This window comes from Nyctibius grandis, chromosome 7 (assembly GCF_013368605.1).
Source record: "Nyctibius grandis isolate bNycGra1 chromosome 7, bNycGra1.pri, whole genome shotgun sequence".
Taxonomy (NCBI): Eukaryota; Metazoa; Chordata; class Aves; order Nyctibiiformes; family Nyctibiidae; genus Nyctibius; species Nyctibius grandis.
Window position 1 is genome coordinate 33,734,152 of NC_090664.1, and position 17,551 is coordinate 33,751,702.

The following is a 17,551-nucleotide window of genomic DNA, read 5'->3' on the forward strand; positions in this document are numbered from 1 at the left end:
GGTGTGAAAAAAACCACCAATACACATCAGCCTTGCTTTTTCATGCTCCTACAACTCACACTTCCTTGCAGGCATTTATTCATGTTTTCCTTTAGATCTTCAAAAATAACAAAACCCCCACAATCTAATGCCTGTCAAAACAGCAGAACTGGTTCATCTTAGAAACATTAGACCCTGGAAAATTGCTCCATCAGAAATTTCCCTTGGTGTTTCTGATGGCCATGGCAAAAGATGTAGAGCGGCTAAATTTGATCCTTTGTAACCTGTATGGGTTATACTCCTTCCATTCATCTTATTTGGCAAAAAACACTCCAGGGATCATCAGCTGTTAAGCAGTGCTTTGAGCTGCACATACTTTGGTCTTTACTCTGTTCAGTCTGTAACCAACGTAAAGCAGAATAATCTGTTCTTTTACCCACTGTGCTCCACTCAAGTGCCAAAAGAAATTGAGTCAATGAGGGGGGAGCAGAGAACTGAGCCGTGGTGGTAGAGAGAACAAAAAATTAAATGGAAGGTCTGCATAGCAGTGGGTTCATGTACGTACTAAAAATACTAAAATGCGTTGGATCCAGCCAAAAATGCTAGCTTCTATTCATTTGTTCTCCTGAAGTTTGTAAAAGCTGTAGTTTCTTTTTCCGATATTCTTCATTCTCCTGCTCTGCTTCCTCATCTATGGATTTTCTTATACATGCTTTTAGTTCCTCAATTCCTTCTCCGGTATATGTAGATATAGGAATTATATCTTTGAATTCAAGTGTATTTGCAGGAATCATTTCATCCTGTAGTAAGTGTAAGAAGTCTGAAAAATAATATTGAAAGAGTTAGTACAACCCCCAAATACTGTATCACTACAAAGCCCATAAAATCCTATTAAATTTAGAAAATAAACTTTAACACATTACAGTACTAAACATTAATATGCAATTAATATGGAAGTATTATTTGCTTAATTAATGTTTAAAAAAATAGCTAAAGTCTCAGAAGACAAGCACTAACATAGCAGGTATACCATACTTAAGCTCTCAAGAGAAGATTCTATACCCTTCCTTTAATATGAGTACAAAGAAATCCCTAGTTGTGGAACATGGGAGATGGATGGTTTTAAGCCTTCCTGGTTCTCATGCACTCCAGGAAATAAGAAGAAATTCACTCCAATGTAACAGTAAAATTGAAGTAAACCTACAAAGGCCTGTCCAGAATTTTAATGTGTTTTGACCAAAGTCACATGATAAATTGTACATACATCAGTGTCTGTAAGAGGACTTTCAACGGAGCTTACTGTTATGAGATACCTATACTGGAAATTTACTCTCCCATGTCATAGCTGGGACAGATCTTCTAGGACATCTCTATTTTATTAAAACTGCCCTCCCCCAACAGTGAAGCCAGCACTACAGATGCATATAAACAGAGCTCTAAATGCAGGAAATGGTTTTAAAACATATGTTCAAATAATAAATTTAATAGATGACTTGACTTCAGTTTCAAACAACTCCTTCACAATGTAGAGTTACCCCTGATGAAATCTTATTACTACTTCTGTCAAAGGTAATTGTTGAAAGTTAATTTACCTTGAGGATTCTGTAGTTGTTTCATAAGTTCATTCAAGTTATCCTTTGCACAAGGCAAATCCATTTTATTAATGGCAAGAAGTGCAGGCTTCGTTAGAAGTTCCTCTTTGTACAGCTCCAGTTCCTTAAAAGACAAGTAAATTTACCTTAGTAAGTGTCTGTAGTTTAACAAGTGCTACTTCAATTTTACATCTGCTCTTTCATTTGTTTAATTGCCTAAATAGCCGTTCATGTTTAGGCAGCTCTGAGATTTACTCAGGTGGTCAAGGTTCATGTATTAAAGCAGTCTGACAGAAGAAAATAATGTTCAGTGATTTTTTTATTCAAACATACATATTTCAGGTAAACAGGCTGGCTGATTCTGAAACAGCCTCTTATAAAAAGAATGACAGTTTTTTGTTTTTCTGATATCCACAAACACAAAATCAATTTCAGAAAAAGTTCAGATCTATAAGATGTATAGGAAAATTCTTTGGAGGGTTTTCTGGGTCTTAAGCATTTTAATAGACTATCGTTATTATCAGAAATAAAATCACAACCATGAATAAGCTAAACAGCAAGAGCTGAAATTCAGAAGATCATCATCTTTAAGTCGCATAGCTAGAGAGAGAACAGACGCTAAACTTGAAATTACAGAAAATGTATTGTTGTAATCATAAGCAATGGTAAGTGATGGAAACACTGAACATTTGCAAAGCTGGGGCCTGATGTCTCATCTCCATTAGGCTATACAGTAAGGGCATCAAGTCAGGGATTTAACTATACCCACGTATTTCTACTTCCTAAAATGCTACCAGACTAGGAAACTGAAAAAGATGTGTCTTTTCACCTTTACTTGACTGTAAGAAATATCCCATATGCCGCACAGATTAACGAAGGAACAGTTGTGCCCAACATAAAATAGAGCAGTTTCACCTGGACAGTTAAAAATAAAGACTTCACCATTTTAGAGAATCCTAAGCTTGTTAACTGGCCTTATATTATAAATCCAGAAGACACACTAACATTTGAAAGTTCTTGATCAAAACTGAGCCTCTTTCTTGTCTCAAAACGTAACTACAGCTGTCAATGAGGATGATGAGAACTTACCTTTGTTAGAAGCAATATAGTTTCAAAGGCTGTTCTGAACTGAGTCTTAATAGACAGTTGAAACCCAGAAATATCAACCTGAATAAGTTACACAAAAACAAGCTTTGTGCTATTAAGTTATGTTACAGTATCAAGGTACTCTCCATCAACTACTTTCCAGTAAAATGTCCATGTACATGCTCAACATTCCTGGGCAAATAACAAGAGGGCAACTATCAACCAAAGTAAGACCATAGGCACTGGAAGTACAAACTGGTTGCTTCTGATACAGTGCTTCTCAAAGGTCTGATTTTTAAACCTCTTGTTTAAGGGGATCTTACAGAAAAAAGACAGGAAAAAAATCACCCCATGCTTTAATTATACTTGGAACACTTCATTGCTCTAAATTAATTGACAAATTTTAATGATAAATTTTATATAAGGATTTAAATTATCATCAGTCATTTGAGCATTACATTCTGAAAACAGTGTTACAGCTACATTTACCATAAAACATGCAAATTACAAATGATTTCCTAAATTCCAACTACACTGCAATTAAGACGCATTTTATTTACTGCACTGCCTTTGATTTCAATAAGCTGTAAATTTTATTTAACTTACAACTAAAAGAAGCTGTTTGGTTCTTTCTACATGTTTGAGAAATTTGTGGCCCATCCCTTTGTTTGCATGTGCACCTTCAATCAGTCCTGGGAGATCAGCTACTGGAATCTAGGAAAACAAAAGTTTCAAACAAAAGATTTCCAACAAGCAAAAATGGTGATTTTACACTATCAACACCTATTATTGTTTTATATAAACAAAAGAACCCAGACAAAAGAATGTCAGGAATATCTGTTTTGAGAGACTCCTTTTACAACTATGTGTATTCCTTGGAACTGTGTGTGGGATCTGTTCTCTGGCAGTATGCATTGGCTGTTTCAATACATTTAGAACTTATCACCAGAAGCAGATTTAAACATAATGCTACTACTACACAGACATTGTGCTCCTCATGTTCCATTGTGCTCCTCCTGTTCCCCCGTCTATTTATTTATAGCTGTCTGCAAAGTAGAAAATAGAGGGTAATAATACCTCGGCAGAAATCTTGCAAAATTTACCTATTACCTGAGAATAAAACAGACTCTGAAAGGCAAAAAGATTAGGCTATCATGTTTGTATAGAATTCAAACTGTCACTGGAAAAGAAAATCAAGTCTGTTCCTTGTGGCTACAGAGGATCATTATTCCAAATGCAAACCCACTTAACATTGTTCCCCTGAGCATGAGAAGCTCCAAGAATTTGTCTTCTGCTCTTCAACTGAAACAAGATTTTGGTATCAGCTTCCAACCAGAGCCCAGCAAAGACTGCCACAATGGACAGTAATCTTCTCATTTTCTCTGCTGGTTGAGAGGGTTGCACACAGTTGTAAAGGAGAGCTGAGACAGCACAAAAAAAGAGCAGAATACTAAAACCCTCAAATATCTACTCAGTAAAACTCACAGAAAGCTAACGCAGATACTGAAGCAAAGAGCAGCGAAAGTAGGGTCTTCAAATCTATCTAATACCTATTTAGACAGCAACTGGATTCAATTAAACAATGCCCAAAGCCAGCACAAAACACAATTTCCAGGGTGCTACCTACTGCAGAAGGGGGCTTTCTGCTATGAGTTAGTTACACTCCCACTCAAGTGTCACACTAACTTTTAACCTTTATGTATTTCCTAAATATTTGAAGCCTTGCTTCAGAATTTTCCATCTACAGAGACATGAGATACAGCTGGATGAACCACAGACTTCTAACTAGAAACGGAGAGAATAACTAGAGAGAACAGAAACACCCACTTCCTGGTGTGGTATGTTTGGGTGCTGTAGTACCATCATCACTTTTTTCCCCCCCTAACCTTAGTTCTTTTTCAAAGAATACTTTTTATGGAGCTTATAAAGAAATCCTTATTCTCTGAAAACAGCACTTGGTTCAGATATTCTGGTAGAAAATGTAAATGGTTCTGCTAGTTTCCATGATCTGGTACTAAGACCTGAAGCCAGACTCATACTCAGATCTTCTACTTTTGTGTCTTTTCTGTTGCGAGTAGTAATGACAGACGGCACCAGGTAACTCACATGTATTTTCTTCTTTATAATGTACTACGATAAAATAAGCAAATTGCTATGTATTTCCTTAAAAAAAGTCAATGTTCTGTAGGGGAAAAAAAAAAAAGATGTAATAAGCCAGTCTCCCTTGAGTGATACAGGATAGTCACCTCAATTATTGCTCTTAATTGCTTATGTTGTTTTGTTTTCAGCAGTTGCAATATTGAGAGCTGAAGTATTCCTCTTACTCACAGATGTTTCCAGTGATCACAATCACTAGTTCCCTTGATTTTAGAAAAGAGATATTTTGTCCATATAGTTCCTCTATAGCACCCAACACTGTAGTATAAAAACCATGCACTGCAGAAACAGTCAACAATAAGGGTCATTGGCTATGACATGAAACAGACTGCAGAAAAGAAAGCCAGGAGTACAAGTAGTTCTCCTGCTGGAGAAAGACACACCAGGAAGAGCAAGAGGTCCTGATTCACAGCAGGTAGTTAGCTTTTTAAGTCTATGAACAACCTTGTTATTTGCAGCACAGTTTTCTAGGGTAAGTTACCCTAAACTAGCAGATAAAATGAATATACCAAAAATTTCCCTTAGATGTGTGCATCTCTACAGGAAACCTCATAAACTAGGCTTACTTCCTTTAATATTTGTTAAAGCTTGTTAAATGAAGGTTTCAAGCATCAGCTACTGAATCCCCCCACAAGATTATTGCTTCTGAAAGTGAAAAGAGGAGTCTTCTGTCTGTTTACATCTGAGAGGTATGCTTTTCTGGTTAACTCATCTGAAACCCTTTTAGCATTTGCCTTTTATCTTGGAAATTATGACTCCAGTACTGCATGTATCATACACTTAAACAGAACAAAAGCACATCAAAGAAGATTCAAGCTTGAGGAATCAAAGTGTTTGCTGTAACCTCACATGAACTTGGAGTACAAAATCTATTAGTAAGAGTCTCATTTAGCATTGTTTTTTCCCCAAGTGGATACTGTAGAAAGGATTCCAGGCACCACACAGTTATCTGACAACTTTACCTGAAGTTGGGTGGAGTTGGGTTCACAAAAAATAAGGTGGTAGGGCAGTAGCTCCACCAGTCCACCAGAGCTACAGCCTACTGCAAAAGGAACTGGACCCAGGTACCTCACCTCTCAGATAGTGCACTATCCTGGCTGTTCAGGCAATCACTATCACTTCGTACTATTTCAGGTTTTTTAATAAAAAAAAAAAAACAAACCAAAACAAAAAACAACCAAAACCCAGACAAAAAACAAATCACAAAAGGAAGTCAGAGCAGCCAACCTAGAGAGCCAGAACAGTAAGTTAAGGTAACTGAGTTATGTTCACTAAATTCCCTGTCATGCACTACTGCAGATCTGCAGCTATTGGACAAATTTGCTCCTATTTAAAATCCAGTCTGAAAATGACTCATTCATTCCAGAGCTCTCTGTATAGCCACCTTGCAGAAAGTTTGCCTCTTCTAAATAAAAATAACAAGTTAGTCTCTGAAACAATGACTTGTTATAGTCCTAAACTTAACAAGAGTATGCTAGGACACAGCAATCTCAATTCCGCACACAAGCTCACAACTCTAAGACTACAAAGCAGGACAGGAACCACAGAAAGAAGGCAAGGGAAAATGAGAAGCCATTTATTAAAGTGACTTGAAATCAGCTCAATGTCGTATTACTGCGTTTGGCTATAAAGCTCTCTCCTTATTACTTTATAAAAATATTACTTTCTCCACAACTGTCATTAAGGCCATGTAATTGCATTTTATATGTATACATTATAGATAAACATGTGAAAAAACCTACAGGTTTCCTTTTTCTTTCTGAAATTATGTTAAGCAACATAACTAACCATTATATGCAACTTAAAAGAACAACCAGAATGAACTTTCATACCAACCTGCTTGTAATCTGCATACATGATCTTTCCTAGTTCAGGCTGTACTGTTGTAACTATGACAAGGGAAAAAAAGACGAAGGGAAGAAAACAAAACTTTTTAACATTTTAAATAATTTAAATGGTGCAGGATTTTCTCACTTCATATTTAAATAAAACAAATGTTCAGTAGCAGAAAAAAATAAGGCAAATGGTATGTTAAGAATTACTGGAAAAGGAATAAAGAAAAAGCAAAACAAGAGAGAACAAAACTAGACCACTCAAAAAAACAGTGGTTCACCAAATCTTGGCACTGTCTGCAGTTCTGTTCCCGCCATCCCAAAACAGGAAGAGAGGGGCTAGAGAAGTCTCAGACACAAAAAGCATTATCCAGACTATGGAATAGCTTCCAAATAGGGAAAAATAAGGAAAGGTACAGTGAGACAGGACTCTTCAAATTGAGGACAAAATATAAAAAAGCTGTAGAGGATCAGGAGTGGTGCAAGAAGGTTGGTAGGAATTAGCAGTACTTGTACTCTTGCTTTTTAATTAAAGAATGATCAGATGGCTTATCCTAATTTACTGACAGAAAAATAATAAAAATGGCATTTTTCAGTGGACAGATTCAAAACCAAAGTCTCACTCTGCTGCAAGAACAGGTGGTAGCTATTTCCAAAGCATACAAGATGTTTATGCAAAGGAACTTGATGGTGCATATTCAGTAGACTGAGGATATTACACACCATGGAGAGTCTCAGATGCAATAAAATGGGCCGAGACTAAAATAAATGTTAAATAGACCCAGCATCAACAGGCTGAAGCACTATGAGGGTGTACACATGAAAAACTGAGGTGGTTAAAGGAACTGGACACTGAAACATCAAGTCTCTCTTTGAAGTATTCCTTATAATTAAAAATCTGTGTAATGTATTTAGCAGCCAACATGGTTATCCCCTATTCTTTATTATAAACCTGTAAACTATGTGAGAGAAAAGGCTTGTTGCTCTCATGAATTACTACTGCTCTAAAAATAAGAGTATGAACTTACATGCATAATTTGCAATCTCCGGTTTGGCATGAGAAATCTTGCTTAACAAGGATGATTTTCCCGCATTTGGAAACCTAGAAGGAAAGTCAGGATTTATACATTGAATAAACACATATGTGATTCCTGTATATTTTATTACCAAATACACTACATTACCTTAGTCAAACTCAATGCTATCAACTAATTTTTGCAGACTCATTTACTCAGATTTAAAAAAAAAACCCCACAACAAAACCCAGATCATTATGATTGGTTTTTAATCAAACCTGAACAGTTTTTCTAAATCCAGCAACGCTTCCCAAGGATGCAGGCAGGAGAGGTATTTAAATACACATGTAACGGATTTAAGGGAAATCTTTCAAAGTCACTCAGATGGAATACAGCAGAAGCATCCAGGTCTACCTGAATTCAGTCTTCACATGCTATAGTTAATTTTGTAAATTATGTTTAAATTCTAAACACCTGTCATGCAAATGCATCTTATTAGTTGGATTTAGTAGTCTTTTGGTATACAAATAATGGTTAATGAAACTTTTTACAATTTAAGTACCAATTATATCTATGCTACAGTTTAGCTACTGTAGCAAAGTGTATGTGAACTCTGTAAGCACATATATGGGGGGGAGAGGGGAAGAGTGTGTATATAGACACACATGCACAGTTTGTGTTTGTTTTTAAAGCAACAAACTTGTATGTGGGATCCTGAAATTAGGACTAACCTGCTTTGCTACCAAGTAAACCAAAAAATACCAGTGAAGCCCTAGGAGCTCGTCTGGGCAGACCTGTCTGTTGTAACCTTTTCCCTTTACAAGGGATAGCTATACCTGCATGCTACAACAAAAACGTTCCTTAAGGGATACAGTAGCTCTTACAAAAGCTTCTTCACAGCATACATCTGCCCATTGAAATGGAAACCCAAGTTAAAACTGAAATTATAACACATGCTTATTTTAAAGATTAATCTGAGCTGTAAAAGACAGCTTTGATGCATGTCAAACTTGAAGCTAATGCTGACATCAGAGGATAGGCCATAGACCTTATTCATAGCACCTGCTCCATACAGAGGCCCACACAAGACTTGTGTTCCAGTCAAATTCACAGGCAGTTATTCAGCACAACGTTTCAGTGCAACAGTGATCAAAGAAAACTGTGCCTACAGGCAACTCAATATTGGTCACAAGATACAAAGGCACGTGTTACACAGAAAACCATATACTCTCCACTTGAATACATGCAGAATCATGACCTGTTAACAGGGACAACTAATAAGAACATCAGCTAATGGAAAATAAGACTAATGTTACATTAAGGGGCTTTATAAAGGGATCGTATATGGGGCTTTCTTAAAAAAGAAAGAGACATAATGACTCTTGTTATAACAGGAATACTATTCAGGGTAGTTTTAATGCATTCTGTTGTGCCTTAAAGATGTTCTGGAGGGTTACTCTGGTCATCTCCTCAAGTTGTTTATTTCCACTGAGGTACAATATGCTCTTTTAAGTTTAAATTGCAACCTACATGACACATCACAACCTGCATCCAAACCTGATGGACCTTTCTCAAGTCTGTATGTTTTTTACCTAATCTAATAGCAAACCACTTGCAAATCTACTGAAGTAAAAATAACAAACAGGGAGAGATCAAAGTACAACCACAAACTATCAGAGCCTGATTCATACTCTCAACAAGAAAATAATATTCTCCTCTAATTAATTAATAATGATTCTTTTTATCCATTTTAAAGGGAAACCAACATTTAAAATACAAGCCAAAATGCAACAGTAAAGAAGCACTGGTGTCATAAAACTCGTATTTTCTCAACAAGAAAAGAATTCTCTATCGTGTAATTACTGAAGACCACTTGAAAATGATATAACTTTAGATAAATCTGATATTAACAGAACTATTTCTAATAAGCAAAAAAAAGAAAAATGTACGCAGACAACAATGCTGTCTCTAAGTTTCCATTCTTTAACAGTATATACCAATTAGACTATTTCCACCTCAACCCCCTCGTCATTTTGTTTCCTATGTTTTTTATTAATAAGAACCATAGGGAGTGTGTGTGGGGTAGTAGATGCTGAATAGATTAATACTTTTACAATTGTAGTTTGTTGAAAGCTTTCTCCAAATAAAAACATATTTATCTGCATTGTTATAAAGCAGCTACATTGAGATGCAAGTCCTGCTGTTTTAGTTTGTAATTACTTCCTTCCAACATTCCAAGCTGTTTATTTGGGAACGTAGGCTACGTAGCCTTTAAAATTCTCTTTAAAACTACTACCAAAAGGATCCACTTGTGCCAGTACCATAAAGTCGAATATGCAATATGGACAGTGTTGTTGGCTCTCTTCTGCACCTCCTACTTCCTTCATAAATACTAGCTAAGAGTATTTTGATAATCCCTGCAGTTGCTAAATTCAATTATATTAATAATTATATACTAATAATTATATATTACCCTGATTCATGAAGCCCTTCACCCACAAAAGCATAACCAATACTTTCCAAATTTTAAAATTAATTTTAATAGGTTTAAACTTGATTTGATTTTTGCAAACTGCAAGTAATGTAAGTGGCGATGCAAATGTACAGTAACGCTCATCCTCCAAACTCTCAAGTTTCTTTGAAAACCCATTTGAAATTTACTACTTTGTTTTCTAACGTCAGTTCTCAAACTACAGTACTTACCCAACTAAGCCAACATCTGCTATAAGTTTCAAATCAAGATGAACAATTCGCCTCTGACCTTTGCAGGGCACGAAGTTTGTGGCCAAAGAGCCTCCAAGACCTCCACGAGCTGCTAGGAATCTCTCTCCTGCTGCATTAAGCTCTCCTGAAAACAAATTCAGTAATGAAAAAACACAATCCCCTGCAGTTCAGTTGTGATATTCCACTTAAAACTATCTTCAACGAAAAGAGAATTTTCTGTACGCTTCCTTGCAAGAGCTGTGCACTCAGGATCATGGTATTTTTGTTTCTTTGGAAACAAATGAAAGCAATCACACCCCAGTATTCTCCTCTGTCACACAGTCACTTCAAGAAAAGTGCTAAGTACAGACAGGCAAAGTATGGCCAAGATGGTAGTTCTGAAGCCTCCAATACTTGAGCTCAAGAATGCAAGGAAAAAACTGCAGTGATAGAGATGTGGCTAGAGCAAACTCTTCAGGTGTTCCATATTTTTTTCATTAAGATGAAGGCTATAATAGCTCTAATTTAAAAGAGTAAAAATGCAACATTTGAGTAATTCAAGGATACCTTTAGACACTGACATGCCTATTCACAAACAGTTCTTGCCATACATACAATTTTGTTAAACATCCAAATCAGAGTAATTTGTGAACTTAGTTTGAACTCTGAACAGCATGAGAAGAAAAACTCTGAGAAACTGCAAAGGAACCATTGACAGCTATATTGGAAGAGATCTTCCTGGCTGCTATCACGTACCACTCTTTTTTAAAGAGTAAAAAGGGGATTAAGTATTTTAGATAACATGAAATACTGACATTCAGCAAGGATCTTTATCTTTTAAGAAATGTCATAATTCAGTAAAGTTATAAGGACACCACCTGAGTTTACGGACACATCATTTATGTAAGGTCATTAATGATTCCATGGAGGATCAGTATGGTGTCCAGCCTTTAACACTTGTTTGCAAGGGCAATTTTCTTTCTGCTGTATATAGTGATACAAACTAACTATTGCTAATTTCTGGAAGGGGTCCTTGCTTTTCCAACAATTTCTACAGTATATTTTTTGTCAACTCTTTGTCAAAACAAAGGAAAACACACACATATTTTGGGAGATGTGTAACCTTAAAACGTCCTAGTTTTCAAGTCTGCTAGATGCTATCAATATGACAGTGTCTACTAGATATATTAAAACAAAGCAAACGTTCTTACCAATCTGCCTGCCATCATCACAAAGAACTGAAATTCCCAGAGGCACATGAACTTCACAGTCTTTTCCTTTTTCACCTTTTAGTGCTTTAACACTGGGAGAAATTAAACCAGGCTTAGTAACTTAAGCTGACATTGTGCTTTCTGGAAAAAATGTATATAACAACTTTCATCAAACAGACTCTTACCTGCTGTTGGCTCCTGCTCCAGCTACAAATCTCTTCTGGGGATATCTCTCCCTTATGCTCTTTAATGTAGTTCTTTCTTGGGCGACGAACCAGACATCGCCACCTCTCCCTCCTTCCCCACCTAGACGAGGATAACCCATTCCACCAGTTCCTCCTCTCACATAGAGCCGTAAATCATCTATAAAGTTGCCATACTAATAAAACAACAAGTTTCATATCAGTATTACATTGTTTGTATTTCATTTTGTAGTTATTAGAAACAATGTGAGTAAAACTACATGGATAGAACTTTGATGGCAATAATCACAGAATCACAGAATCAACCAGGTTGGAAGAGACCTCAGGGATCATTGAGTCCAACCGTTGCCCTTACACCAACCTGTCAACTAGACCATGGCACTGAGTGCCATGTCCAGTCTTTTCTTAAACACAGCCAGAGATGGTGACTCCACCACCTCCCTGGGCAGCCCATTCCAATGGCTAATAACCCTTTCTGAGAAGAAATTCTTCCTAATGTCCAACCTGAACCTCCCCGGCGAAGCCTGAGGCTGTGTCCTCTTGTCCTATCACTAGTTGCCCGAGAGAAGAGGCCAACTCCCACTTCACTACAACCTCCCTTCAGGTAGTTGTAGACTGCAATAAGGTCACCTTGGAGCCTCCTCTTCTCCAGGCTAAACAACCCCAGCTCCCTCAGCCGTTCCTCATAGGACAGACCCTCCAGACCCTTCACCAGCTTGGTCGCCCTCCTCTGGACTCACTCCAACACCTCAACATCTTTCTTGAAGTGTCGGGCCCAGAACTGGACACAGTACTCAAGGTGTGGCCTCACCAGTGCCGAGTACAGAGGGACAATCACTTCCCTAGACCGGCTGGCTACACTATTCCTAATAGAGGCCAGGATGCCATTGGCCTTCTTGGCCACCTGGGCACACTGCTGGCTCATGTTTAGCCGGCTGTCGATCAGCACCCCCAGGTCTCTTTCCACCAGGCCGCTTTCTAACCACTCTTCCCCCAGCCTGTAGCGCTGCATGGGGTTGTTGTGGCCGAAGTGTAAGACCCGGCACTTGTTCTTGTTGAACCTCATGCCGTTGGTCTCGGCCCATCTATCTAACCCGTCCAGATCCCTCTGTAGGGCCTTCCTACCCTCCAGCAGATCGACACTCCCACCCAGCTTGGTGTCATCTGCAAATTTGCTGAGGGTGCACTCAATCCCTACGTCTAGATCATCTATAAAGATATTGAACAGCACCGGCCCCAGAACTGAGCCCTGGGGAACACCGCTAGTGACCGGCCGCCAGTTGGACTTTGCCCCATTCACCACCACTCTCTGGGCTCGGCCATCCAGCCAGTTTTTAACCCATTTAAGAGTCCACCCATCCAAGCCCCGGGCAGCCAGTTTGTCTAGAAGGATGCTGTGGGAGACAGTGTTGAATGCCTTACTGAAGTCTACATAGACTACATCCACAGCCCTGCCCTCATCTACTAAGCGGGTCACTTGGTCATAGAAGGAGACCAGGTTGGTCGAGCAGGACCTGCCTTTCATGAATCCATGTTGGCTGGCCTCGATGCCCCGATTGTCCTGCATGTGCCGTGTAAGGGCACTCAGGATGATCTGTTCCATCACCTTGCCTGGCACCGAGGTCAGGCTGACAGGCCTATAGTTCCCTGGATCATCCTTCCAACCGTTCTTGTAGATGGGCATTACATTTGCTAATTTCCAGTCAGCTGGAACTTCTCCAGTTAACCAGGACTGCCGGTAGATAATCGAGAGTGGTTTGGCAAGTTCGTTTGCCAGTTCCTTCATTACTCTGGGGTGAATCCCATCCGGGCCCATAGCCTTGTGGGTGTCCAACTGGCACAGCAGGTCACTAACCGTCTCCTCCTGGATTACGGGAGGTTCACACAGCCCCCCATCCCTAACTTCAGGCTCTGGGGGCCGAGTCTCCTGAGGACAACCGGTCTTGACATTAAAGACCGAGGCAAAGAAGGCATTGAGCACCTCTGCCTTTTCCTCATCCCCTGACACTACACTACCCTCCTCATTCAGCAAGTGGTGGAGGCTCTCCTTGACCCTCCTTTTGCTGTTGATGTATTTGTAAAAGCTTTTTTTGTTATCTTTGACTGTAGCAGCCAAATCAAGCTCTAATTGAGCTTTGGCCCTTCTAATCTTCTCCCTACACGACCTGGCCACGTCCCTATAGACCTCCCAAGTTACCTGACCCTTCTTCCAGAGCAAGTAGGTTCTCTTTGATAACGTTCAGAAAACAGACACGTTACCCTCCAAGATAATTTTTAGTAAGAGAAATGTTTGCCGTTCCGTCCCCGGCAGAGGTACCTCACGGCACGCCCGCCCGGGCTGCAGAGCCCCAGGCAGCGGAGGGGGACGGGGCGAAGCTCTGCCCCTGCGCCGGGCCCCGGCGCCCACGGAGACACGCGTGCCGCCGCCGCGGTGCCTCACCGCGCACCCTGCCCGGCACCGCGCCTCAGACCCGGCGCGCACAGGCCTCCTGCCAGGAGGCCGCTTCGCTGAGACGGTGCCTGGGGAGTACCGGCAGGGAAGCGCGGGGGGCCCCGGCGGGCCGCGGGTCACCCCGGGGGAAGGGAGCGACCCGCCAGCCCGCCCCGGAGAGGTCCCGGGGCCAGGAGCGCAGCCCGGCCCCCCGCCAGCCATTCCCGCCGCCCGAGCCGTGCCTGCGTGGGGCTGCGCGCACTGACCTTCCGCAGCACCGCGCCGCCGCATCGTACCATTGTGGGAGCCGCCGCCACCGCGCGGGCCCGGCCTACGGCGGCGAGGGGCGGAGCGGCGCGGGAGCAGCGGCCCCGCAGGCGCAGGGCGGGCGGGCCCGGGCCCCAGAGGGCTGTGTGGAGAGATCAGGGCAAGAGGGCGGGCGGAGTCAGCGCCCAGGCCCCAGGGGTCTGGCTGCCGGCCGGGGAGGCACGGAGGGAAGCGAACTACCACAACTCCTGCCTTGCTGGCGGCCGCCGTGGCAGCCGCGGCGGGGCGAGACGGGCCCGTGTCCCGCGCAGGTGCGCATGCGCGGCACCGCCCGCCCGCGGCCGCGCGGGCCCGTGGCCGCCACTCGCAGTTGTCCCGCGGCGGCTGGGCAAGGCAGTATTCCGGTCCCGCGGGGCCGGCGGCACGGCAAAGGGCGGGCCTGGTGTGCTGCAACGTGTCAGCTCCTCGTTCCAGTCCTCCCCGTCGCCCAAAGCATCTCAGGCCGAGAGGCGCTAGGGCGTTTCGGGCAGAGGTGTGAGCAGGGGCGCCTGAGGGGAGAGCAGGGCCCCGGCTGCCGGAGCTGCGAGGTTTCGGGCAAGATCAGCAATCTCCAGCAGCGTGTTCTGCCTGGAAGCTGTATGCCAGTTAGATACAGCTTCTACTGTTGGCTCTGCCCATGCAGCTGGACCCTTTAAAGCCTGTTAGTCATACTGCTGATGTGCTCTCCCTCAAGAAATGGTGACCTGGCCTTTCAACGAGGTTAATTTTCAGGATAATGATGACCGTGTTGAAAGTACATGGCTTTAATAAGGCTTATAGTGCTTTGCATTTCTTAAATGGTCACAAATGAGAAATTATTTTGAAAATCGTGACATTGGTAAGGTCAGAAGGGTAAAATTAGTGAAAAAATGCCTCGCAAGTTAGTTCTTTCACAAGTCTGCTTTGTAGGTATGTATTTTTCAGACAGTATGAGCATATTTTCAGTGGTGTTTTTTTTTTTAAAGCACAAATCCTCATGAAAAAGTAAATATTCTTCTGTTCCTTCTTACAGCCTTTCCACAAGGTCATGCATTCTCAGTTGCAGTTTGTTAGCTACCTGAGGAGAATCATTACCATTTACAGTAATGTAATACTAAAAATAAATCCAGCAACGGATTTTATCTGTTACATAGTAAAAAAACAATTTAGAAAACTGTGGTGTGCCAGATACGTGCTAAATGGCCCAACAGAACATTTAAGTAATATTCAGGAGGTACCACAACATGTGTTGTCCAGTGCCATTTTAAGAATGTAAATTTGGTTTTGTTAGTTGTTTGTTAGTTTTGTTTCTTAGATGCTTCATGGCCTAGGGCACCAGATTTGGAAGCTGGATTTACAAAATATGTGCAAAATAGCAGTTACATAATTAGATTCCTCTGTGTATTATCGTTTGGTCTTTATGTTTGCTGTAATTTTGCTTTATTTTGTACACTATAAATCAAATTCTGAAACAGCTTTTCTGTGGAATTAGTGGGAGCGAAAATATACCTGTATTTAATATGGTGCTTGATACATTTATGAGGCGATTGTACAACAGAGCTTTCTTAGCATCAGGGAACTAGGCCCTATCATTCAGGAGGACCTTTCTGTTCTGTGTTACCATGCCAAATTCGTACTACAAATAGCAAAACATTTTGTCCAGATTTATGGTTCATAATATGGGAAGGACTTGTCACTCCAATCTGAATAGCAGGCAAGGTTCACAAGTCCTTACATATGCAAAAGTTAGATTGTGCTACTGTGACTTCAGTGAAGCACATGATGTTGGCATTATGTAGAAAATGGAAGAAAGGAGATAAGCCAAAGAACTTTTAAGTGAGACCAAGAAGGCACAGGGAAGTTGCAGATGGCAAGAAGGTTATCAGCAAAGTTCTTCAAGGATCAAGTCATAGGCCCTGAGCTCTTTTCAGGTACCAATACAAGTATATATTAAATTACCCATGTTTTCATGCTTTGTTCTGCTTTTGCAATGCTCACTGTTTGAATTCAGCACTGTTGAATGGTTACGACTGTTGAGGGCGACAGCGTCTGTAGCTTGCCGACATAGCAAAGCCTTATATTCTTTATGCTGAACTTCCTTAACATACAGCAGGAGGTCAAATCCAACAACAGGTTCATGTGTAGACTGGTCCAGAGATGCCAGCAGAGCTACTAACTAATGTTAGTTCAACTCATGTAATCAATCCACAACTCAGCCTCAAAAAGGACATAAAGAAAAACTGGTCTCCTATGTATATTGTGAGTTGACATAACACTAGATTTATTTCAGCACTGAGCAAGCTCATGCCACCAAGCTCATGCCAGGAGGGAATTAAGTAACATTTCATTTGAAATGTGCCATTGTGCATTTTCTGGAACCTTTTATACCAGGAAGTACATGATCACACATACGTGATGCTAAAAATTACTGATACTGAATAATTTAAAACTCTAAAGTTTGAGGATATTTATAGAATCATAGAATCATTTTGGTTGGAAAGGACTTTTAAGATCATCAGATCCAACTATTAACCTAGCACTGCCAAGTCCACCACTAAACCATGTCCCTAAGCACCACATTGACACATCTTTTAAATACCACCAGGGATGATGACTCCACCACTTCCCTGGGCAGCCTGTTCCAATGCTTGACAACCCTTTCAGTGAAGAATTTTTCCTGATATCCAATCTAAACCTCCCCTGGCATGACTTGAGGCCGTTTCCTCTCATCCTATCACTTGTTACTTGGGAGAAGAGACTAACACCCACCTCGCTACAACCTCCTTTCAGGTAGTTGTAGAGAGCGATAAGGTCTCCCCTGAGCCTCCTTTTCTCCAGGCTAAACAACCCCAGTTCCCTCAGCTTCTCCTCATCAGACTTGTGCTTTAGACCCTTCACCAGCTTCGTTGCCCTTCTTTGGACTCGCTCCAGCACCTCAATGTCTTTCTTGTAGTGAGGGGCCCAAATCTGAACACTGTATTCAAGGTGTGGCCTCACCAGTGCCGAGTACGGGGGGACGATCACTTCCCTAGTCCTGCTGGCCACACTATTTCTGA

General features: G+C 41.1%; 1 protein-coding gene across 3 annotated transcripts; it reads right to left on the bottom strand.

Moving 5' to 3' along the window:
- Window positions 1–32: 32 nt before the first annotated feature.
- GTPBP10 (GTP binding protein 10) lies at window positions 33–14,771 on the bottom strand. Of its 3 annotated transcripts, none has more exons than XM_068404810.1 (10): window positions 14,477–14,771; window positions 11,762–11,882; window positions 11,577–11,668; window positions 10,366–10,510; window positions 7,675–7,748; window positions 6,651–6,703; window positions 3,264–3,371; window positions 2,661–2,738; window positions 1,572–1,695; window positions 33–799 (listed from the first exon to the last, which is right to left on the bottom strand). In XM_068404810.1, exons 1-10 carry the CDS (start codon window positions 14,499–14,501, stop codon window positions 582–584), a joined length of 1,038 nt encoding a protein of 345 aa, XP_068260911.1. In that variant the 5' UTR covers window positions 14,502–14,771; the 3' UTR covers window positions 33–581. The 3 variants fall into 3 exon arrangements, with proteins under 3 accessions (XP_068260911.1, XP_068260908.1, XP_068260910.1); XM_068404807.1 differs by having other exon boundaries at window positions 11,762–11,955; XM_068404809.1 differs by lacking the exon at window positions 2,661–2,738 and having other exon boundaries at window positions 11,762–11,955.
- Window positions 14,772–17,551: the final 2,780 nt, after the last annotated feature.

Excerpts from the sequence above, each read along its gene's own strand:
- GTPBP10 (XM_068404807.1), bottom strand. The coding sequence starts at position 14,509 with ATGGTACGATGCGGCGGCGCGGTGCTGCGGAAG. Across the intron at positions 6,704-7,674 it reads GGAGATTGCAAATTATGCAT|TTACAACAGTACAGCCTGAA; the intron begins GTAAGTTCATAC and ends CCCTTGTCATAG. Across the intron at positions 2,739-3,263 it reads CCAAACAGCTTCTTTTAGTT|GTTGATATTTCTGGGTTTCA; the intron begins GTAAGTTAAATA and ends TAACTTATTCAG.